The sequence below is a fragment of the Sus scrofa genome, chromosome 14 (assembly GCF_054392235.1).
Source record: "Sus scrofa isolate SSC_HxYL_T2T_F1_AM1 chromosome 14, Sscrofa_HxYL_maternal_Yorkshire_Landrace_v2.0, whole genome shotgun sequence".
Classification (NCBI taxonomy): Eukaryota; Metazoa; Chordata; class Mammalia; order Artiodactyla; family Suidae; genus Sus; species Sus scrofa.
Window position 1 is genome coordinate 159,693,731 of NC_139396.1, and position 23,373 is coordinate 159,717,103.

The 23,373-nt window shown below is 54.0% G+C and overlaps 1 protein-coding gene across 7 annotated transcripts in view; it reads left to right on the forward strand.

Moving 5' to 3' along the window:
- Positions 1 to 5,239: 5,239 nt before the first annotated feature.
- PTPRE (protein tyrosine phosphatase receptor type E) overlaps positions 5,240 to 23,373 on the forward strand; it is a 162,189-nt gene continuing 144,055 nt past the window's right edge. For 4 of the 7 annotated variants that reach the window (XM_084995930.1, XM_084995936.1, XM_005671573.4 and 1 more), the window contains exon 1: positions 5,261 to 5,490. Coding sequence is in view for 2 of the 7 variants with exons in the window: in XM_084995931.1 (XP_084852057.1) it covers positions 5,426 to 5,490 (65 nt within the window). In the remaining 5 variants the exon portion in view is untranslated. Of the gene's footprint in view, positions 5,491 to 22,330; positions 22,496 to 23,373 lie in introns of those variants that run through there. The other 3 variants (XM_084995931.1, XM_084995932.1, XM_084995934.1) reach the window with 2 other exon arrangements.

A 23,373-nucleotide genomic window follows, 5' to 3' on the forward strand; every position in this document is an offset into this window, starting at 1 on the left:
AACCAAAGGAAAATTCTATGACCTAAAAAATACCCTTTCTGAAATGAAAATTTCACGGGATGCACTTAACCCATTAAGAACTTAGAAGAACATTGCAGCACTATTCACAATAGCCAAGACATGGGAACAACCCAAATGTCCATCGACAGATGATTGGATTCGGGAGATGTGGTATATATACACAATGGAATACTACTCGGCCATAAAAAAGAATTACATAATGCCATTTGCAGCAACATGGATGGAGCTAGAGAATCTCATCCTGAGTGAAATGAGCCAGAAAGACAAAGACAAATACCATATGATATCACTTATAACTGGAATCTAATATCCAGCACAAATGAACACCTCCTTAGAAAAGAAAACCATGGACTTGGAGAAGAGACTTGTGACTGCCTGATGGGAGGGGGAGGGAGTGGGAGGGATCGGGAGCTTGGGCTTATCAGACACAACTTAGAATAGATTTACAAGGAGGTCCTGCTGAATAGCATTGAGAACTTTGTCTAGATACTCATGTTGCAACAGAAGAAAGGGTGGGGGAAAAATGTAATTGTAATGTATACATGTAAGGATAACCTGACCCCCTTGCTGTACAGTGGGAAAATAAAAAAATAAAATAAAATAAAAAAATAAATTAGAAAGAAAAAAAAGAACTTAGAAGAAAAGCTCAGCAGGTTTAACTATGTAGCAATAAAAACCAGGTAAACTGAAATACAGAAAAGAAAAGCAGCTTTAAAGTTTAAAGTGCTTCAGTGGCTTATGGGACCATATTAGGAGCTATCATGTACATGCAAATGAAATCCCAGAAATGAGAGCAAGCAGAAAATACTCTTGAAGAAACAATGGCTGAAAATTGTCCAAATTTGATGAAAAGTATGAATTGATACTGTAAGCTCTATGATGTACACATAAACTGAAAAGCACAACTAATGCCAAGTGTGATAGAGACAAAAACTGCACTAGGACATATTTTAATCAAATTTCCAAAAAAAAAAAATGATAGAGAAAAAGTCTTTAAAGCAATGAGAGATAAAAGATATATTACCTAAAATACGGACACAGGTAATATAGCATGAAACTCCCAGAGGTGTTGCTGTGCGAAAGAAGCTGGAAAGAAAAGATACTCAGTGTATCTAACGATCTCGATCAGGTGAGGGTATCCACAGTCCCAGACAACCGAACATGAGCTTCTCAGAAGGAGAGTGGGGGATCTTCCGGAAAAGGAGGGAGAGAATTTTCTCGGGTGGTGCAAGTGCTCAATGTCTCGAGAGATGCATCTGTCTTTCTTCATTAAACTGTACACTTAGAATCTCTGTGATACATGACCTAGAATTCACCAATGAGCAGCAGTCCAGGGGACAAAACGGTTTAAGGACTCCGAGGACCTGAAGGACAGAACAACTACCTGTTTTTCTGGGATAACAGAGGAATCTTCCAGCAAGGGGGGGTCTGTCTTCACGATTTCACTCACGAGTAATTGTTAATACTTGGGCATAACTTGGGGAAAGAGGCAGGAGAAGGATAGATGGCTAATGTAAAAATGGAACATTCTAGATCCATTAGAGTTACTCATTCGGGCACAGTCTGGAGAGTGGAATAGCTATGCTGAGTTTTCTCTACGTGGGGACAGTTCCAGAAATCAATCCTGCCCTGCTTTAACAAGACATTTTTTTTTTTTTTTTTTTTTGGTCTTTTTAGGGCCATGCCCATGGCATATGGAAGCTCCCAGGCTAGGGGTTGAATCAGAGCTGCAGCTGCCAGCCTACACCACAGCCACAGCAATGCCAGATCCAAACCGCGTCTGTGACCTACACCACAGGTCACGGCAACACCGGATCCTTAACCCACTGAGCAAGGCCAGAGATCAAAGCCGCATCCTCATGGTTCCCAGTCTGGTTTGTTACTGCAGAGGCACGACGGGAACTCCAAGACCTTCTGACTTTATCTCTTAAAGCTGAGTTCGTTTACATTAATATTTCTGGACAGCATATAAAAGCAAACTCTGATTAGCTCTTTGCATACCAATTTTGCCTCTTTTGCTTATTCTTCTAGAGACCATTTCTGGCCTCAGCAATTTAACATTAATTGGCATCTGTTGAGTCCTTAAAGCATGACAAGCATTATCTGGGTTACCGCACAGAAATCCAAAGGCCTGGTCCTCCACTAAAAAGGAAGATAAGACACATAACCACGCTGAACATCACCGGTTTCAGGAAAACGGCCTCCAGTTGTGTTTTAAAGGAAAGAAGCTGCACGGCTTGGCAAAGAGGAAGAGGTCGGAGACAGGTGAGAGGACGGCATAGGCGAGGCTGAAGGTGGATGAAACAGGAAGTGCGTCGGGGGCTAAAGAGGAAGCTGTGGAGGTGAGAAGGGCTGAGCCCCTGGGTCATAAAAGATGAGGGTTCCGGATGGCAAGAGGCTGCGAGCCGGATTCCCATCCCTAGAGCCTCGTGTGGGAACAGGGGAATTGACTCTGATGGCAGGAGGGGCCTTGAGCCTGAGGGACGAGGAAGGAAGATGGATAAGGAGGCTGGAGGGGCTTCTGAATGGGAATCAACACAGCCTTGGCACCGATGCCCCTGCTACCTCGCTTTTGGGGGGCAGCGATGAATGTCTTTAGACTTAGAGGTTGAGAGATACTGTGTAACGCCAGAGAGGATCGCCAGGGTCCCACAGAGAGAATATTAGCGGGAGAGAAAGTGCCATCTGCCCTCACCATGCTCCCTGGGCTGCTGACTTTCCAACAGCAGATGTCTGACAAAGGCAACTTGTTTCTCTCTTCTTGCAGCACAGTCTCTGCCTCACAGCCCTGCAGCGTTAACAAGCCAAACTGTGCTCATCCGAGTTTGAAATGATCACCTCCTGTACAGAAGCCTGGCTCTCTGGGCGCTGCAGCAGGGAAACTGACGGGTGGGCGGAGTCATCAGTCTACCTGACCCCACCCAACCTGGGCAGTTCCTGCCTGGCATGCTCAGCTCTGGAGAGAGCCGCCTGCCCTGCTGGGCTCCACGGTGACCAGGCTGCCTGGGGGCTGCGGCTGGGGCCCCTCCTCCTCTGATGTGTCAGCCCACAGGCTTTTATTGAACACCTCTTGGCTATCATGTGGCGTCAGGAGGGAAGATGGAGACAGGTGCAGCGTGGACTGTCTCGGAGCTCACAGTTCTGCGGGAGGGGGAAGAGGGGGTGACTAACAGCAAACCAGTGAACACACCTTGTGAGAGAGTAGCAGAGGGGAGGGGTGCCAGGCCACCTTCCAGAGGCAGTCAGTAAGAAGGGCAGGCCAGGGAGTGCCTGCTATGGCTCAGCAGATTACAAACCCAACCAGGATCCGTGAGGACATGGGTTCAATTCCTGGCCCCACTCAGGAGGTTAAGGATCCAGTGTTGCCATGAGCTGTGGTGTAGGTCTCAGATCTGGTGTCACTGTGGCTGTGGTGCTGTGGTTTAGACCGGCAGCTCCAGCTCTGATTTGACCCCTAGCCTGGAAACTTCCATATGCCACAGGTACAGCCCTAAAAAGCAAAAAGAATGGCCAGCCCAGGTACCTTAGGCAGAGTCCCAGATGGAGATGAGCTGGGCTCTGACACTGAGAAAAGGAGCTGAGGGCTGGAGCCCGGGGAAGAGGGGCTCAGAGCTCAGGAGGGGCTGAGACATCAGGCAGGGCCTGCCAGGAGTTTGGGTTTTATTCTGAAAGGAGGCTTTTAAGCAGGGGGCTGACAGGACACGATTTCCTCTGTAAGGGTCCCCCTGGATGGTGTGCCTAGAAAAGAATGCGTCTTGGGCTACCCTTGTGGTTCAGTGGGTTAAGGATCCAGGGTTGTCACTGCAGTGGTTGGGGTTGCTGCTGTGGGTTCGATCCCTGGCCTGGGAACTTTTGCATGTCACGGGTGCAGCCAGAAAAGAAAAAAAAAAAAAAAAATATGAGTCTGAGGTTGAGGGACCACTGCAGTCATCGGCGAGAGGAAGGCGGTGGAGTGGAGCGGCAGGCACACGGTGGGAGCTAGACAGAGAGTGCACGAGGGGGGGGGCGGCGCAGACGGGGACATATGCCAAGAATTAGAGTCAGAGCAAGAGCCGGGTCTGCCCTGGGAGACAGCCCGGGGTGGGGTGGGGGGGGGCAGAGCTTGGAGGAGAGGGCCAGGAGAGCCCTGCTTTTTTATTTAAAGCCCTGGCGCTGGACAAGACATGTGCAGCGGGGGGACAGCATATGCAGGGCAAGGCAAGAAAGCTGAGTTCAAGTCCTCCACTCCCACTCCTTTGTGTGTCCTGTGGAAGGGCGGTCTTAGCCTTTGAGGGTTTACAGCTCTGTCCCGAACACATGCAAGTGTCCTCGGAAAGTGTCCCAGGAGGTGTCTGCTGGCTACTGATGTGAGGCGGGTGACACACCCTAAATGCCACCTTCTCACCATTGGTTCCTTCACTCAGGAGCCCTCAGGAGTGAGGTTCCTGCAACAGGGGTGAGAGGTGGGGGGAGAGGGGCTTGGTCCAAGCTGGAGGGCACAGCACCAGGGCTAGGACCCACGAGGAGACAACATGTACCCTTTCTGCCCTTCCCCTGGAATTTCCTTTACTCCAAGCCCCCCTAAATAGCTGGCAGGAGGTCCCCTGGAAAGCCGACCCCGAGAAGAGCTGGTCCAGACCCCTCCCAGCCGACCCTCTCTCTTCCTCCCTCGTGGGCGCCTGCGCCCCTGAGTTTAGCTTGGATGGATACCGCCTTCACGGTAATCAGACCCTTTTCAACATCCACCAAGTGGGCGCCTTTCTTCACCCTTTACAGAGGAAGACACCAGCTCCAGCTCGGGACACGTCCCGGCTCTCGCTACATCTTCGAACCAGAAGCAGCACAGGGTGCCCTCCGGACCGACTGCACGACCCAGAGCCGGTGCCCGGCCCGGCCACTTCCTGGTGTCCGGGGCCAAGGCTGGGGAGGAAGGGCCTTTCCTGCTCATAAGCGCGGCTGTCCCGCCTTAGCGCCCGACAGGACGCCTGGGCCCGGGCAGTGGGGGCCCAGCCGGGGGCCCCGGGGGAGGGGGTCCCGGGAGAGGGGGCCCCCCGCCCCCCCGCCCCCCCGCCTGGGGGCAGGCTGTCCTGGCCGGCGGGTCCTCCGTGGGCCTCCCGCCCTCGGGGCGGGGCGGGGCGGGGCCGCGGGCCCAGGTGGGGCGGGCGCCGGGTGCGCTCCCCGCGCCGGACACCAGGCGTCGCCCCCGCTCCTCGCTGCGCGGGGCCCCCGCCCCCGCCGCGGAGCCCGAGCCGAGCGGCGCGGAGGAGGCGGCGGGACCTGCCGGACAAATTTCCTGCTGCTCGGCGACGGGCGGCGGCGCAGGCGGCGCCCGGACCCCGCGGCCTCCGCGCGTCCCCACGAGCCTCCCGCGCGCCCGGCGGGGACGGCGGGGCGCCCCGGAGGGCGGCGGGCGGGCGCCCGGGAGATGCGGAGCCGCCGCGGCGGCGGCGGCGGCGGCGGGATCGGCGCGACCGGACCGGCCCCCCCGAGGTGAGCGCGTGCGGGGTGCGGGCCGGGGACCGTGTGTCCCGGGCGGCCGGAGCAGGCCGGGGACACCGCCTCGGCCGCGCCGTGGGCGGGAGGGGCCGCGCCGGGGTGCCAGGCTCCGAGCTGGGTCCCTGCCGGCCCGCGGTGCGCCGGGTGCCAGCGTCTGGGGACCGCAGGACCCCGGCCATCGGGCCCCCGGGCGCCCCCAGCCCAACTTGGCGACCAGGTCGGCGGCTCTCGCGCTCCTTCTCGGTCAACTGACCGGCAGAGCGTGTGTGTCTGCGGGTGGCCACAGCGCTAGGGGGACGGCGACAGGGAGGACGCGTGGAAGCAGGGAGACCCACCGAGAGGGGGTGCCAGCGGGTGTGCTGGGGGCTGCCGCACGCAGGGGTCCAGAAAGGAGCCTTTTGAGAAAGTGATTCAGAGTCGCACCAACTGTTGTCGTGGGCTGCTGTCCAGGGCCCCTTGCCCTCCCGGGGAGGGGAGCTGAGTAGGATGCCAGGGCTGGGGTGGGGGGTTAAAGACCCCAGGAAGTGGGCCGGCCCCCGGTGGCCAGGCCGGACCGCGGTATCCGTGGGGTGACCTGTCGGAACTCCTGGGCCGGGGAGCAGTGACACGCCAAGCCTGCCGGCTCCGTAGGACCATCTGGGAAAGGCCAGACAACCCCTGGGATGGAGAGGCAGAGCCAAGCCTTGAGTGACCGCACCGGACTTGACCTAAATTCCTTCCTGCCAGTGGCAAACCTTTCTAGAAAGGTTAAACAGTTTTACTTGCAGAATGACGATGCTGATCTGTCTGGGATAAGGACCCCTCTGTCAGAATTTCAGCCCAGGAAACTCCGGAGGAATAGGGCTGTATGTGCGCCTGTGGAGTGAAGGGTGGATGCCCTGGATGAAAACCAGCAAAGGGTGGTCACATGTTTTAGGTGTCCCTGTGCGTGGCCAGTCAGCTCCTGACCCCAGGTGCCCCTTGACCCAGGGTGCCTGGAGGTCTTTGTGTCTCAAAGGTCAATGAAATTCTGCCTCTGCAAAATAAAGATCCATTTAAACTGTGCCGGGGGGGTGGGGGGGTTGATGAAGGGGAGGGCTGGGCCTTTTCAAAACCAGAGCTCTAAGCCGAAGGAAGACCGGGAGGGGTGGGCGCAGGTGGCTCAGACCGCCGTGGTCACTCTGCCTTCACCGTATGGCACAGAGCTCTGAGTGTGAATAGGGTTGGGGTCCAGCTTTCTGAGCACAGGCTCTAGGCCTTGGGGAACAAAAGGTGAGGCGGTGACATGGGACAGGCCCTGTAGCAGCACCCAGCCCTTCCAAGAGGGGGCACTGCCTCGGACTGTGACCTCAGGGGATGAGGTCTTTCTTCCTTTCCTCGTTGGTGTTAGTGCTGCCTGGGAACCAGTAACTGCCCTCCCCACCCCCCGAACTTTCCATGTGTCCAAAGGAGCTAAGAGCTAGATTTGTCCCTGTGGAAGGCCAGGTCATTGGATGAATCCAGATGGCTGGAGATTTAAAACTGTACCCCCTAGGAATTCCCGTCGTGGCTCAGTGGTTAACGAATCCGACTAGGAACCATGAGGTTTCGGGTTCGATCCCTGGCCTCCCTCAGTGGGTTAAGGATCCGGCGTTGCTGTGAGCTGTGGTGTAGGTTGCAGACGAGGCTCGGATCCCGTGTTGCCGTGGCTCTGGCGTAGGCCGGCGGCTACAGCTCTGATTAGAGCCCTAGCCTGAGAACCTCCACATGCTGCAGGAGCGGCCCAAGAAATGGCAAAAAGACAAAAAAATAAAATAAAAATAAAATAAAATAAAACTGTACTCCTTTGCGCGCCCAGCCAAATGAGTTGTGGGAAGTGGGCAAGGAAGTGACTGTCACTGTGATGCACCCCAGGGCCCCTGGGGAGGCACACAGTTGAGTGTGAGGTGCCGCGGTCAGGTCCACAAGCCCTGCACACCGACCACTTCTCACCCCTGTGGAGGGATGCCTGGCCCCTGGATGTCCGGAGCCAGTGCCTCCAGCCAAGGCTGCCCGAAGCTTCCTGGAGCTCCGAGTCCTCATGCGTGACCTCCCCACGTCCGGGGATGTGTGTGTGCAAATTGTCAGCCCCCGGGGGCCGTCAGAGGGGCTACAGGACGGGAGCCATCAGAGGGGTGTGTTGAAGGTGGATGTGTGAGGCATTGACAGCAGGTGCTCGTTGGTCGGGAAGGAAGCTGAGATGTGAATTTGGGTCGCCTTTCAACTGCGCCCCCACTGGTCCACTTGGCTTTTCTGCTGCCGTCACCCCAGCCCAGGCTACCCCCTTCTATCCAAACTCCTTCTTTCCTGGGCAGAGGCAGGTCCTAGCCCAGACCAGTCCCCTGCAGGTCCCAGGCTCAGGTGCCTATGTCACTTGATTTCTAGGATGGTCAAGGCCCCCAACTCAGCATGTCCCAGGTCAAGCTGGTGACCTGCCACCTCCTCCCCTCTGGACCCAGCCCAACACTCTCCTGATGTTTCTCTCTCCCACTAATCACACCCGCCTCCAGCCTGCTGTGGAGAGCTGGGCTGGATTGGAGTTTCCCCGAGGCCAGTCCTGTCCCCAGTGCCCAGCCAGGTGCCAGACAGGAGACTCTGATAACTACCACTGGACCAGTGGAGACATTTTAGGAGCGAATCTGCGAGTGAAGAGGCGTCTGTGTCCACTGTGGTTGAGAAGCAGCCACCCTTGACGTTGGTTGAGCTGGACCTTGGTGCAACAGGAGAGGGCTGTCTAGGGACCACAGTGCTGGTTCTTCTGGAGATGCTCAACCTACTTGCTAAAGTGACTGTGTGACCTGGACCAGGTGACCCCACATGACCCCCTAAGGAGGCAAGTTTCAGAGCAGTCGGGAACACCATGGGAACCACCTCCGTTCCTTTATTGGACATGTTGTTTTATTTATAATGTCATTTGATAGGTTCTGCTATCAAAGCAGGGACAAATGTATCCATTAGGATAAAGCCTGTTCTTAATATTTGATTATCACCAAGGAAAAAACTGTGCGTTCCAAGATCAGAGTCAGTCCTTCTCTTGGCGTGCTATCTCCTAGCGAGCTGACGTGCCATGCTCCCTGAAGGCACCTGCAGGCTTTCCAGATCCTCTGAGGTGGGGGTGGGGGGGCGCAGCCTGCTCAGCCCCCTGCTCTGAATCTCATTCCCCTTTATCTCCAACTTAGGGATGCCTATCTATATACACCTCAAGACCCAGACTCCTACCTGTATCTCAAAGCCCACATCAAATGCCTCCGTCTCCACAAAGCCTTCCTAACCCTCCGCTTAAGAAAAATCTCTTCCTTTTGGTTCCGTAGAAGGTGTGCCTGCTCGAGAGCACCTATGAGACATGGGTTAATGGGTACCTTTGGTGTGCCAGCCCAAGTGCCAAACCAAATCAATACAGTGGGACGGGCTAGTTAACTTTAATTTTTTGCAGAGTAATTTGAATGATTATGTAAATTTTGCATGATTAAATGTCTTAATTGCATAACGTTACTCAACACACACTGTTGAGTCTTCAGTGTTAGAATGATCCAGGAGTCAGCAATGCAGTTTTTTAATGCCCGTCAACCTGGGCTTGTGGATTGGATTAAACCAGGCTTTGTGGGAGACAGACATGTACATGCTGTGTGGAAGCCAAAACCGGAAGTGGTGTGGTCTAGACCCAGGGTCAAGGGAATGGCTTGTAGACTAGAAAATAAGGGCTCTGGAGACCAGGGCTGCTTCTCTTCCCTCCAAAGAGAGACCCGTGGCACGGGGCCATCTCTGAGCCCCTCCTAACCCCACATGCTGACCCATTTCCCCCTCCCCATGCTGATCCGGGTCATGCTGCCCAGCCAGTGCCCGATGGCATCCATGGCTTATCGCGTGGGACACATGTCTTTCTGCGCTGGGTACCAGATCTGCCCCGAGTAAGATGAGGCTCATGGGTACATGCTGTTAATTTTACATTCTCACCCCAGATATACCAAAAGCCTTTGTTTTTTTTTTTTTTTTTTTTTTTTTTTGGAGCATTGACTTCTTTGCATTTTTCTCCAAAAGCAGAGCATAAGACAGCATTCTAAAGGGTTGGGGTTTCAGATCAGCCGCACCAGAGGTAAAGGAGTTTCGTTGAATTTTACTATAACCCTCCAGCAGATGCAGGTGCACTATTTGCCGGGGGTGGGGACTTCTGTCAGATTCAGGATGGGAGACCCCTGGTTTGGGGATTACTGAACTGGCTTCCGTCTCGTCTCTCAATCTAGTCGCTGCTCCCCAAACCTCATCCATCAAGATCCGCCCCATCCAGGTGTTCTACCTGGGGAGTTTGGATGTGGTTCACGGCCTCTTTGAACTCACACAGCTCCCGGCTCTGAGCCAGAAATGTGGGCTTGATGCCTTTCTTCCAACTACGCAAATACATCAAAGGAGTCGTCCAAGCTTGTGAAATAAAAAACTTTAATAATATCTTTCAGAAAAGAAACAAACCGAGCCTTTTAATTGATTCCCAATGAAGTAGGAACCAAATAAATATTTTTTTAAATGTGTATTTTAAAACAGGTTTCAAATACAATCAAGAATGCCCCATGCACACAGCCAGTGAATGTATATTGGTTGAGAACGCCAAAAGGTGACATTTATTTATTTATTTTTTCCCTGAAACAGATGTAAACTCCCTGAGGGGGTGGAGCAGAGTTTGAAGGAAAAAATGATCCTGGGTTATGGGCTAAAAATCTGAAGTGTCTGGGCAGGTGTTTTGCTGTTCCAGTCTAGTGGCTGAGGAATGAGGACTTGGTGGGAAGAGCGGGCTGGCCCCATGCCTGGCCTCCAGCCTCAGTGACCGTGGTCTGGCAGAGCGAGTGTCCAGCTCCCCAGGCAGGTGCGTGGCTGCGTCTTCCTCTCCAAGGGCCTGGAGCTCACAGGCCAACCAGGCTCCCAGGCGAAGCAGAGGAGTGTGTGGGGGGGTGACAGACCTGCTGTCCCAGGGGGTGGAAGAGGCTGTGGCAGAGGCCTCTCCTCGCAGGGACCGTATTTACTCCAGTCTGCGACCCAGCAGGGGACCCAAGCTCCAGGCTTTGCTCTCCAGGGGCAGGTGGTGCCCAGCCCAGGGCTCCGAGCACAGATTTTGGAGGCTCTGGGCAAGTGGCTTAGGCTCTCTCAGTGTGCTCCTTCTCTTTCTCATGGGGACAGTGGCACTTCCCAAACAGAGCTGAACTGCGGATGGGTGGCGGTCGCATGTAGAGAGCCCGGCCTCCTGCTTACCAGAAGGTCACTGGTGCTGCTGTCATGTCCAGGGGTTCCGGGGGCAGCCAGACTGGCATCCAAGGCTGCAGGTGATCTCTGATTTCTCCTCGGCCACCCTTGCTTTGTCCTCGAGACAGGTCACTTCATTTCCATTCCGTACATGCAGGCATTGGTGTTCGTTGTTGTGTCCTTAAATCTGTTTGCTCGTTTCCAGCTGAACATTAGTCACTGATTTTTGTACTCGGGAGCAAATTAGTTCCATTTTTCTTACCCAAGATTTTTGAACGCCCTGGCGCTTAGCTGCTTGGTTACGATGTATTATTCCAAGTGACCTTTGTACTCCGCCTTTTTATTTTGTTTCTCACCCCAAAAGGACTTGGCATTTTCAGGCTGTGTCACTTGCGATGGATCTGCTTGGCCAAGTTCAGCTGGCTTTCAGCAGACTGGGCCCTGACCCTTTTGCCAGCATGCACGAGTGTCCTGGGCGCAGGGCGCGGCCGCTGGCACAGAGTCCCCCAGTGCAGGCTCCAGTCCCACAGTCCCAGCAGGTTCCCTGGGGAACTCCCGGGGCTCCGGCTTTCCTTTCTACTCTGGTTCAAAAGGCCGGCCTCGAAGGGGGACACGCACTTACAGGATTTGAGGTCCCAGCCCTGGACCTCGCTTGCCTCACTCACCAGTCTGTCTGGGTGCTTGTCATGGGATAAACTTTTCTTTTTGCTTTTTTGCTTTTTAGGACTGAACCCAGGTCATATGGAAGTTCCCAGGCTAGGGGTCAGATTGGGCTGCAGCAGCCGGCCTACACCACAGCCACAGCCACAGCCACAGCCACAGCCACAGCAGATCGGAGCCGCATCTGCAGCCTACGCTGCAGCTCATGACAGCGCTGGATCTGTGACCCTCTGAGTGGGGCCAGGGATCGAACCCACATCCTCATGGATACTAGTCAGGTTCTTAACCTACTGAGCCACAGCAGGAACTCCAAGCTTTTCTTTTGTTGTTTGAAATATGGTTCAGAGGGGCTTTGAGGACACACCCATGGTCAGCTTTTCTTACGTCACCGTTTTTCCCAGGGCTGCCCTCCTCTTAGCCATTCTCCCCTGATCCACTTATTACGAAACAGAGGCAGAGATAGGGAGGCTCCCAGTACTGAGCTGTTATCTTCCAGAGGTTGTCATCTAAGGAGGCCTCCAAATTTCCTTTTTTTTTTTTTTTTTTTTGACTTTTTTGTCTCTTTAGGGCCGCACCCACAGCCTGTGGAAGTTCTCAGGCCAGGGGTCCAGTCAGAGCTGTAGCCACCAGCCTATACCACAGCCAGCAACGGAGGATCCAAGCTGGTCTGCGACCTACACCACAGCTCATGGCAACGCCGGATCCTTAACCCACGGGGCGAGGCCAGGGATCGAACCCGCGTCCTCATCCATCCCTTTTGTTAACACAACGGGACCTCCCAAATTTCCTTTTAATCCAAAACAGCAGCCTCGGATCCTAGGGCCTGGTGGGCAAGAATTAAGGGTCTGGGCGTCGCCTGAGACAATCTCAGCGAGCAGAGGGGGGGCCTGCCACTTCCATCAGGTCACGGAGTAAACATTTAGACCCAAACACAGTGAATCTCAGAAGCAGATGCTCTGTCACAATTACCGGGACACCGGAGTGAGGAGTCGGTGTGAATGAACAAATAGCCAGAAGATTTGTGTCCTTTTATGGCACTGAAGGATTTATTGTAACTCGGTCTGGGCTGACGGTTTGTTACCTTAAGGCACTTGCCTTAATGCCTAGAAAACACATACGTGCTTTTCAGAAGAGATGAAAATACTTCAGCTTCTTAAAACATGTAAAAATAAACCCACTTTAGTTACATTGTGACACTGGTTAATCGGGAGAAACTTTCCTTTGCAGCCACATTATTTCAAGTCATTACAAAACCTGCCTTGTTGCTAGTAAAATTATTCCTTATAATGAACTCTTTGCTTCAATACGTGGTTTCTCTGGCTCTGAAAGTGGCTTTGATTTTATAAGCAGCCAAACATTTAGGGCCTGGATGCAAAAATCCCTTGAAGCAGTCACCCTGTCCTTCACGTTGGCATGTGGGTGACTCAGCACCCTCTCCTCCTCAGCTGCAGGCTCCACTTTGTTAAGTGCATCAGTAATTCAATAAATTACTTTTTCCCAGGGTTGCGAACATCAGCTAAAGTCCAGTCATCTATTGGCGATGTTATCGGTCTGCTCATTTAAATTCCTCTGAGCAAAGTCCTGATTTTGGCCCAATGCAATGTAAAAATGCAAGAGCCAGAAATTTAATAATTTTGTGCATAATTGTGCCAAGCTAGGCCTATTCTTAGCCAGCCAACAATATTCTTTCAAAGAATTTCAAAGTATTTCTTGGTTTTCATCAAATGTGGATAGTCTTTAAAAGAATCTGTAAGGTCATGTAGGATGGACAGATGGGAACATTAAACATGTATCGAGTACCTGCTGTATACTTGCATTGTTCTTAATGCTGGCATTACAGAACCATCACGTTGTCTGTCCTGTGGGTGCCCCACACCCAGAGGAGGGCAAAACTGGTCATTTCCAGGGCATGTGTAATGTAAGGCTGGATGCAGAGCAGGTACTGAGCTGCCAAGGTGAGCTTGCCCGGTGGAGGCTGGGCAGCCTGGAAGGGCTTCACCACTAGAGCAGGCTTGGTTTTCAAGGATGTTTTCTTGGCAGCCAGCATGGCTAGAACATTCCAGATAGAGGGCCTTCCACGTGCTCACTCGGCAGTGAAGAGCAGCCTGAGCTCTCTGAGGAAGAGCAGGTGCCTGAGTGGAGATGGGTGGTAAGGCTGAGATAGATAGATGGGAAAACCTGGGATTCTTTAGACACTTTCAAGAGTCTGGGTTTTGTCTGATGGAACAGCAGTTCTGAACCTGTTTGAGAGTGTGGCCTCTGTTGAGATTCTAAGACTGGATTCATTCTGCAGAAAGATGCATGTGTACACACAGTTTTTTTAGGTTTTTTTGGTTTTGTTTCTGCGTTTACAGTTTCATGCGCGTCTTGCCAGCCCAAGGCTGGGCAGACGGCGTGCCTCTGGACCAGATGCAGGAGGAAGGGATGGTGATGCCCAGATCGTGGGCTGAGCCTCAGGTGCCTTTGGGGCAGCCGAGGAATCTGGTGGAGAGAAGCAGCTGCTTCTGCTCGGGAGAGTCCATCCAGGGAGGGTGGGGACGGTTTGTGGTCTTGAAGCTGGAATGACAGGGTTTGTGCCTCACTGTGCCAACTGTGCATCTCTCTTTTTCTGGAAAATTTGGTTCCCGTGCACATTGTCCATCAGGCATTGGACAATATTCCTAATAACATGACACAAGAGAGAGGATTTAATGGTGGCTGTTGTCATCACAGAAGCGGGCTCAGAGGATTTGTGGTGGGGACGGGCTTAGGAAGCTCATGTGGTCACCCTTGGCCTTGGACAGGGACAGACTGGGGGTCTCTCTTCTCTCTTCTTGGCACCCAAGACTCTTGTCTCACAGAACTCAGTCTAGTTTGGAGCACCACGTGTTAAGTGTCTTTCTTCTTCTTCTTCTTCTTTTTTTTTTTTTTTTGCTTTTTAGAGCTGCATCACGGCATATGAAAGTTCCCAGGCAAAGAGTCGGAACTACAGCTGCCGGCCTACACCACAGCCACAGCAAGTCGGAACCCGAGCCGCCTCCGCCACCTACACCATAGTTTGCAGCAATGCTGGAACCTTAACCCACTGAGCAAGGCCAGGGATCGAACCCACGACCTCATGGTTCCTAGTCAGATTCGTTTCCACTGCTCCATGATGGAACTCCTGTTTCCTTCTTAAGTGGAGAAAAGCCTTATTTGAAGCAATGACATTTATTGCAGGCATGGAACCCAGCAGCAGGAGGAGGGGCTGAAAGAATCCATGCAGGCCAAGTCGGGGGGCTGCTTAATGCACTTGGCCCTCCCCAGCTGGTTAGCATCCTGGCAGTTTTCCCTCTGGCAGAAAGAGAGGAAAGACACAAACTTACAGCAAGATCGAGAAGCTCCCCCGCCCCCCCCACCCCAAGGAAGGGCTTCTGGTCACAGTGGAGTATCTGCAGTTTCCCAGCCAGCCCGAGCCAGGGCCTCCTCTCCGCACTTCAGTCAACTGGCCCCAAAAGGGAAGCACAAGTCCCGTCTCACGCTGGGGGAGGGAGTGTTCCCGAGGCCTCCCTGGGCTGTCAAACAGCCTCAAAAGTCATATGTGTTCTGCCTAAGCCTTTCAGTTTCCCCAAAACCAAAGCCAGGGCTGCCATTTGGCTTTTGAAGCTGTCCCTTTGAGAAGTTTGGGGAGCAATGTGGGCTCCCTGTTCAGAGTCCTGGGACCATACCCCCCGGGGAGCAGCCTGAGGCTTTCCCGGGTTCCCTTGCTTGCCGAGAGCCGTGCCCCAACCCGGCCTGGCTGTCCTTCCCCTGTTGTCACCGCCTTGGTGGGCTGACATCGGTTAGGGCCCCTCGAGAAGGGCCCCTTGGCCCCCCTGGAAAGGGGTGACCCCGGGAGCCTGAGGGGGGCCTGCCTTCCGGGATGAGTCCCTTGCTGCCTCCCCCTCTGTCGAACCTCCTTTGGCTGGCACCTGTTCCTGTGTTGGCGCCTCCGGAAGTGGAGGCCCTGGTCAGCTTCCATCACATGATAGCCCAGCCTCTCTGCTGCACAGGGTGTACCCCAACCTCGAGCAGGTCATTACATCACTGCTGGGCCCCCCTCTTTTGTCTGCTTGTCCCAAGTCTCCCCAGCCCATCCCTCTGCCTGTGGTTTCTGCCCAGCCAGTTGCACCCAATCAGTATTTTTTTTTTTTTTTTGCATTTACAAAACTTATTATAGTTGCTTTCCCAGGTTATGTTAATTTCTAGGAAGTATTTTTAGAAGGCGAGAGGGACATGTGTGTTTCTTGTGCTAGGCGTGCTTTTGTTCAGCACATGACTTATTATTTGTTGTATAAAAATGCGCATCCCAGTGGTTGGGCAGTGCTGGCAGGAATCAATGACGTCAGTCCTGGTTATTTTACTTTGCAGTGGATCTTTTTGTGTTTTCTTTTGTTTCAGCGTTTTGCAGAGATGGCGCTGTCTCTGCTGGCTGGCACCTTGGAGACTGGAGCAGCCAGGCTCAGTGTGCCGTGCCCATTTCGGGCCTGGCGGGCAGGGAGCATGGCCATGCTTTTTTCCAGGGTGACCTCTGAGCCGATGGCCTGAGTGAAGTTGGGTGGGACTTGCTTGGCTGTGTGGATTAAGGGGCTCGAGTGCGCACTGAAACGCGTGACGTGGCTGGGATCTGCTTACCTGGGCTGCTGGCGGATGAGGGGAGACATTGGTCAGGGCCCCTCGAGAAGCGTCCCTTGGCCCCCCTGGAAAGGGGTGACCCCGGGAGCCCGAGGGGGGCCTGCCTTCCGGGCTGAGCCCTTACTGACTGAGTCAGTAAGTTTGAGTCTGGTTGAGGGTCCACTCTGCTCCCCCCGCTGCCAGCCAGCCAGGGTGCACGTCCTCAGGGAGCTGATGGCTGTGCAGCTGCCCTGTGGCCACCGCACCCTTCTCTGGTCCCTGGTGCTGGTAGGTGGGGGCCCTGGGGCGGGGGGCACAGCCCTCATTGCTGTGGGAGGGTCTGCTGGAGGGCCTGTACCTGAGGGCAGTGCCAGCCTCTTCTCGCACTGACCCCCTGGCCTTCCTGGAGGCCTGAGAGCAGAGCAGGTGTGAAGTCACCCCGCAGACCAGGAGAGGCGAGCTTCCTATTGTCAGGGATCTTAGGGGCATCAGAGATGGAAACAGGGTTCATTTCACACAGGTTTACAGGGGCCTTGTTGACCTCTGTACCTGAAGGACCCAGTGGGTCAACGCTGCCATCAAGGCCCCACCTTCGCCTGGACAGGCTCGCTCCTCGGGGCCTCCAGCAGCCCCTCATCTCGCCACCTCTGCAAGAGAGAGCCTTTCCCAGCAGGTGTGCCTCTTTTGCTCTGACGAGCCAGGCCTTGGCCACTTGCCGTCCCCAAGGCTAGGGCTGTGGCCAGGGCTTGCCCTGTTTGGGCTCTCGGGCCTAGGGTCCCGTGTCCTGCCAGGGGTGGGTGGGTGGAGTAGCTTTCTCCAAACCACTGCGCCTGGGGTGGGGGTGGGGGCTGGGGCCTTCGTGGGTGCAGGACGGGAGGGCCCTGGGCCTGCCAGGGAAGGGTCTTAGAATCCGAGGAGGAGGCCCCATCCTGGGGCTGGGGCAGGCGAGGCGAGCTCTGCGGAAGGGTGGCACTGACAAAGGGTGGGCTGGGGGCCGGGAGAGGCTCCCGGGGTGGTGGTCTCATCTGGCAGCTTCGCGTCCCCGTCACAGGGTGGGTCCCAGAGCCCCCTGCCCACCTTTTCTACAAAGCTCCGCAGGGAGTCCCAGCTGTGGCCGGGGGGGCAACGTCAGGGACCTTTTGCAGGGGCCCAGGGATGAGGTCAGGACTTTCCACAGCGGGGTGGCTGTCTGGGCGGGGGAGGGGGCCGCTGACACCTGGCGGGGCTGACAGTAGGACGGAGATGGTGCCTGGTACCCCCGGCTCTCGAGATGGAAATGGGCTCGTCTGCTCTGCTCCCCTTCAGCCCCGCTCCGGCCACTCCCGTGCGGAAGGAGCCGTGGGCTGGACTAACCCAGGATGGGGGGCCAGTTTCAAGCGCCGCTTTTAAAAGACAGCAGCTTGTAACGGTGACGGGTGAGGCCTGAACAAATACAGGGCGGTGCTGGGATTGCCCTGAGCGTGGTGGTGATGCTGCCGATCCCTTCAGCACCCGGGGACGCAGCGTCCGTTCACTCAGTGGGAGCCCTACTATGTGCGGGGCCTCCAGTGGTGACCAGGACCTACGGATCGTACCTCTGCATCCTCAACCTGAGCCTGGCCTTCCGTGTCTGTCCGTCTGCCCCCAGGATGCCCCAAGAGGCTGGCAGCGCTGAGTTCAGCCTTACCCTGGAGACCATGTGTGGCTCAGTGGCCGCCCTGAGGTCTCAGGCCAGGCACGTGGGACTGGGAGGGCCTCCCGTGCCCAGAACATGCCCGCTTCCCTTCCCTGCAGATCCGGGGCAGCCTGTGTTCATGGGGGGCCCGTTACTGCTTGGTGTTTGGCTGAGCAGCTGCCCCCCAGCTCCCTTTAAAGAGTCCCTCTGTCTAGTAGTGACCACATGTCCTGCAATGCTGTTTCTGACCTTCACCATCGAAGGAGATTAGGCCCCAAGGTCAAGGCGGCCGGGCAGCAGGGTCCCGCAGCGGCTGTGGCTGTGTTTGTCCCCCCCTGCTCCCCTCTTCCCAGCTCCGCCCTCTCTCTCGTTTCCCATCCGCAGCTTCACCACTAGGACTTCTTTTTCCAGAACCCCCGACCCCGCTGAGCTCACCCCGGTGTGGTGGGGACATTCGCATTGTGGAGTCAGGGCCCCGAGCTCAGATACCAGCCCCGATGGTGACAGGGGCTGTGTCAGCGGCAGTGGCCTTGTGCCTCTGGCAGCCTTCCCACCCACTGCATGCCTGCCCAGCCCGGTGGCCCTGAGAGCTGGCCCTCCACCATCAGAGTGGCCGGCGTGCCATTCTTTTGAAATGAGTAATAGCAAAGCTAGCCCAAGAAATGCCCATTGTTCCCTCCCTGACGTTGCCCGGTCTCCAAAGCATAAAAAGCTCCCATCGCCTGGTCACGTGATGGGGCCGGGAGGTGGGGTGGGGAGGGCATCTTCCTGGAAGCAAGCGGGGCTGGGGGAGAGACTGGGGACACGGCCCCCAGGAACGGGGACCTCCAGCGCTAAGAGCTGCAGGTCTGGGACTGCGAAATAAAATGATTTGCACAATTGCTCCTGACTCAGAAATCGCTTTGAACAAACAGCTCTGCGGGGTGCTTCTACTTTGGGAAACACCCCATCAAGATGCTGTAGTGTTAGAGCCTCAATCTTTCTTTCATGCCGCGTCCAAACCACATCCTTCAGGTCCTGGTACCTCCAGCAGGATCCAGAGGGACCTGGGGTTGGGGGTGACCTTCAGGTGGGGCGCTCACTCCCTGGCACCCGCTTCCCGCTGCCTCATCCCTGGTCCAAGGGAGTTCGGCCCGTTGAACCAGCAGTCCAGATCCTGATGAAATCCGTGCAAACGCGGCGCTGTCTGGTCTGGCTGGAGGAGAGCGCTTTCCCTGCCGAAGGTTTAACCTGGAAAACACCCATGACGAGTACAAGAAGCCTTTGGGTGGAGGTTCAAATAGTGTGTCAAGATGCATAAAAAATAAAATTAACCACGCTGTGGGGCGGGCCGTGTCTCTGAGAAGCGGAGGGTCTGAGCAAAGATCAAAGGAACACATAAGAACAAACTCGTAAGCGTTTTTACATTTTTTTTTTAATCAAAAAAGTTTGTGCTGCAAATGGGGATGCGTTAGAGGATCACAGGCGTGCTCTTTATCAGGAAGGCGGGGGACGTTGGGTGAGGTGTTCTTACGACTGGCCGGAGGTATGGTTGTCAGCAGGATTTCACCATCAGCCTCAGCTGGTACACTGCCCTCTGTGTCGGTGCCTTTCCTTCCTGTGTTTGGAATATTTTAGCGGCCCGAGCAATGAAAACTACAAGATGAGTCAGGACCACCGGGGGACATGACCAATAGGGTCGCGTTAGGTTGCAGAACGTGGAAATATTGGCCCCGACCCATGGGTCGTGGTGCGTTCATCCTTCCTAAAAACTCTTGATCACACGTAATGTTTCAGTCTGGATGTTATGGAGCCTTGGTACCACTGTAGCTGAGCAGAGAGCAGCTGCCGTAGTGAACGAGCAAAGCTGGGAAACCTCAGCCCTCAGTCCCATTTCTGTTTTAAGCAGAGGCATTGGGAGGAATCGCTGGGTTACTTTGAAATGCACATTCGCAGGCCCTGGAGAGGTTGTTCTGTGAAGTAGGTGAACGCGGCCTTTAGCACAGACTCCAGTTTTCTGAGCTCTGGGACAGAGTTGACAGTTTTGTCTCTGCTCACCTGTCTGAAGCCAGCCCATCTGAAGCTTGGCTGGGGCTGGCACTCCCCCTTCCATGGCTGGCAAGCTGCTGTTGGCTCTGGGCAGGGGACCTCACTTCCTCCCCTGGTGGACACATCTGTAGGACCACTTGAGCGTCCTTGATGGCTGGTAGCTGGTTTCCCCAGAGAGCGTGGTCCCAGAGAAAGCCAGACAGAAGTGGCAACTTCTTTTAGGACCTAGCGTCTGCAGTCACAAGATCTTATCTGCGATATTCAATTGGTCACACAGGTTAGCCCTACTTATGCAAAGAACGACTAGCCCTTTGCCAAGCGCAGGAGTTGGTGAGGAACTTTCTTTCTTTTATCATCCTGGATGTATTAGTGGTGGCTTTTGGCTGCACACCACTGAATTAAGCAAAGGAACTGGGCAGAAGTTTATGGAATAGTCCTCAGAATCAATCAACTAGAAGGCTGGAGAACCAGTTTCAGAAAAGAGGCGGGAACCCAAGAGGGTTGCAGCCTGAACTGCAGTCAAGGCCAGGCCACAGGAAGCTTTCGGTGAGGATGTGGCCTGTGGTCCATGGCTGCTGGGGCAGCCTGGCATTGCTGCCACTGGACTCTCACAGTTGCAGCCTCTGCGAACAGTTCCAGAACATCTGGGCCCTCCACTCACCCTGCAGAGTCAGTCCTGGATAGGACGGGTTGTTGGAGCCTGAGTCACCTCCCTGCCCGATTTGGCCGCAGGCGTGTGGAGGGTGGGGCCGCAGGTGGGCTCCTGCCCTGGGAGGCGGAGGGCCCGGAACCACCGATGGTACCTGTGCGAAGGATGCCAAGGGTAGGATGAGCGCTGAGGCCCCAAGGGCAGCCCCCGAACACAGGCATTCGCGCTGCCTGGTTTGTACTGAGCTCAAGGGTTATTTTTGTCTCCAGCTATTCCTGGTATTACATGTTAATATTTTCCTGAAAAGTCATGTTAATTTGAATCGTGGTTTATATACACTGGCTAAGCTTAATACCTTCTAGAAGTCTGTAGATAATCCTTTTGTAAAGCAGCTAATCCTTTTAGAGAACAAATAATCACTTCTTAACGATTTTTGTTAAGATCAAGATTCTCTATGTTGTATTTTCTCAAGGCAGAGTATCCAACTTTTAGATTTTCTCTTTTGCTCATAGTGAGGAAATGTTACAGCTTTAGAGATAACGGCTTGCGATGTCGCATGCTGCGTGGGAAAAAAAAAAAAACACTGAGGGTTTTTTTTTGTTTGTTCTTTTCATTTTTCCTTTTCTGCTGTAATTGATTGTCTTCTGGAAGGAAGTACAGGCTATTAAAATTTTTAAAGAGCTCGTTTGTATTTTGTTCTTACCCACAAGGCTGTTTTAACATGAGCGTGGTTAGTGGTGAATGAATGCAAGAACAAGCATTTGCAGTTGTTCTGCCTGGGAGGTCAGGTTTGCAGAATTTGTCATTAATGTTATAGCCCTTTTCTTCTCTGGGAGGCTTGCACATCCCGGCGGCAAGGCTGTTTGGTTCCGAGTCCTAGAGTGGCTTTCAGGTTTCCTGGTTAATAGGAGGTGGGAGCCTGGACGGGAGGGGTGTGGGGAGCGGGACAGGGGCGTGGGCGCTGTCCTCGTGGCCCGGTGGCCGGCTCTGCATGTGCGGAGCGGTCCTGGCGGCCAGGAGAGCTGGCGGATGAGGGGTGGGGGGCAGGCGGGAAGCTGCTGTCGTTATCCAGTAGCGAGACCAGAGAGGGACACAGGCAGAGAAGCACTAACAACAGCTGCCTCCGTCCAGGCACCTCCCAGGTCAGGTGTGCACAGAGCTCTTGTCTCTTTCCCCACAGAGAAGGGGTAACACGCAGGTTCCTGGAGTGGCCGCCACCCCGCGGCAGGGCTCGCACCCCTGGAGGTCACCTTGGAGACGGGGGGTGCGTTGCTATCTCAGGAAGACCCAGCTACCTTCTCCAGCCTTGGAACCCATGGGTGTCACTGGGTGACACCAGGGGAAGTGCTGACTTCTGTTTTCAAGGGTTGTATTATTAAAAAAAATGTATTCCTGGAGTTCCCGTCGTGGCTCAGTGGAAATGAACCTGACCAATATCCATGAGGATGAGGGTTCGATCCCTGGCCTTGCCCAGTGGGTTTAGCAGTGCGCTGTGGTGTGGGTCACAGGCACAGCTTGGATCTGGCATTGCTGCGGCTATGGCATAGGCTGGCAGCTGCAGCTCTGATTCAACTCCTAGCCTGGGAACTTCAATATGTGAGTGTGACTCTAAAAAAGAAAAAAAAATCCCTTTATGGAGGTCCCTGGTGGAGCGGCAGGTGAAGCATCCGGCGTTGTCACTGCTGTGGCTTGGGGTCAATCCCTGGCCTGGGAACTTATGTGTGCTACAGGTGCAGCCAAAAAAAATAAATTAAAAAGTCTCTTCCTCTAAGTCCTGGAACCATTCTTGTTGTGACAACATGCCCCCCTGCGCCCCCGAGAGGGCACGGGAGGAAAGAGCAGGTCCACTCCGGGTGCCTGATTGTTCTTAGGTTGACTGTGTGAGATGCCAGGCCGTCTTATGGTCAGCACAGCTGAGGCTTGGAGAAGCGACCTGAGTTGTTCAGGGCCAGATCCCTAGAAGGTGGCAAAGTGGGGCCTCTAGCCCAGGTTCGTCTGCTTTCCAGGAAGGGCCTGTGGCCAGACCCCACACCCTGGGCTGTGGACAGCAGAGCAGCTCCGAGGGGACATACCTGGGAGTCTAAGCAGCTCATTCGTTTTGTGCCTCCTTTCTGACCATGACTGAGAGACAGCCACATCTTTGAATAAAACATGTGACTAAAGAAAATACGGTAAGTAACATTTTTGAATGGGGTTATTTTAGTCATTTCTATCAGAATGCAGGTGATTCTGACTCCATGCTGGAGCATCACGTGAATCACTTTCCTGATTGACTTTTAGTGGAGGCCTGTTGTGGCTCAGTGGTTAACGAACCTGTCTAGCATCCATGAGGATGCAGGTTCGATCCCTGGCCTCGCTCAGTGGGTTAAGGATCTGGTGTTGCCATGAGCTGTGGTGTAGGTCGCAGACGCAGCTTGGATCCCGTGCTGCTGTGGCTGTGGTGTAGGCCAGCAGCTACAGCTCAGATTCAACCCCTGGCCTGGGAACGTGCATGTGCTGTGGGTGCGGCCCTAAAAAACAAAACAAAAAAAAACTTTGATTTTTAAGAGAGAATAAAACTTTCTGTGTATTTGGTGCATTCTGATGTGTTATTATGATTGTTATTTTATTATTATCATCATCTTATTATTTAAACAGATTCTTCCATATTTTTTATTACATTTAAGTATAAAACACACAGAGCACCATCCTCTCTGGCTAAGAAAATGAATGCACTCTGCAAAAACTATTCGAGGGACTATTGATTTCCGAGGTGCAGTAACCCTGAGTTGCTTTTTTTCCTCGAGATTCATAAATTGCACTGGTGGTAGCCTTCAGATTTATAGTTAAAGCAAAACTTCAAAGAAGATTTATTTGGGAGAGTTGCTGGTTTTCCCTTATTTTCCAACCTATCTCATGCAGCATCTGAAAGAACTTTAAAATCCCCTTAATTTAGCTCTTTGTTTATCCGGTTTTGTTGTGTTTATCCAGTTGTCTTCTGTTCACTGGCTTCCTGGCCGGCTCCCTCTTTCAGTAAATCGTGTTTGTTATTGACAAGGCTGTTTGTTTC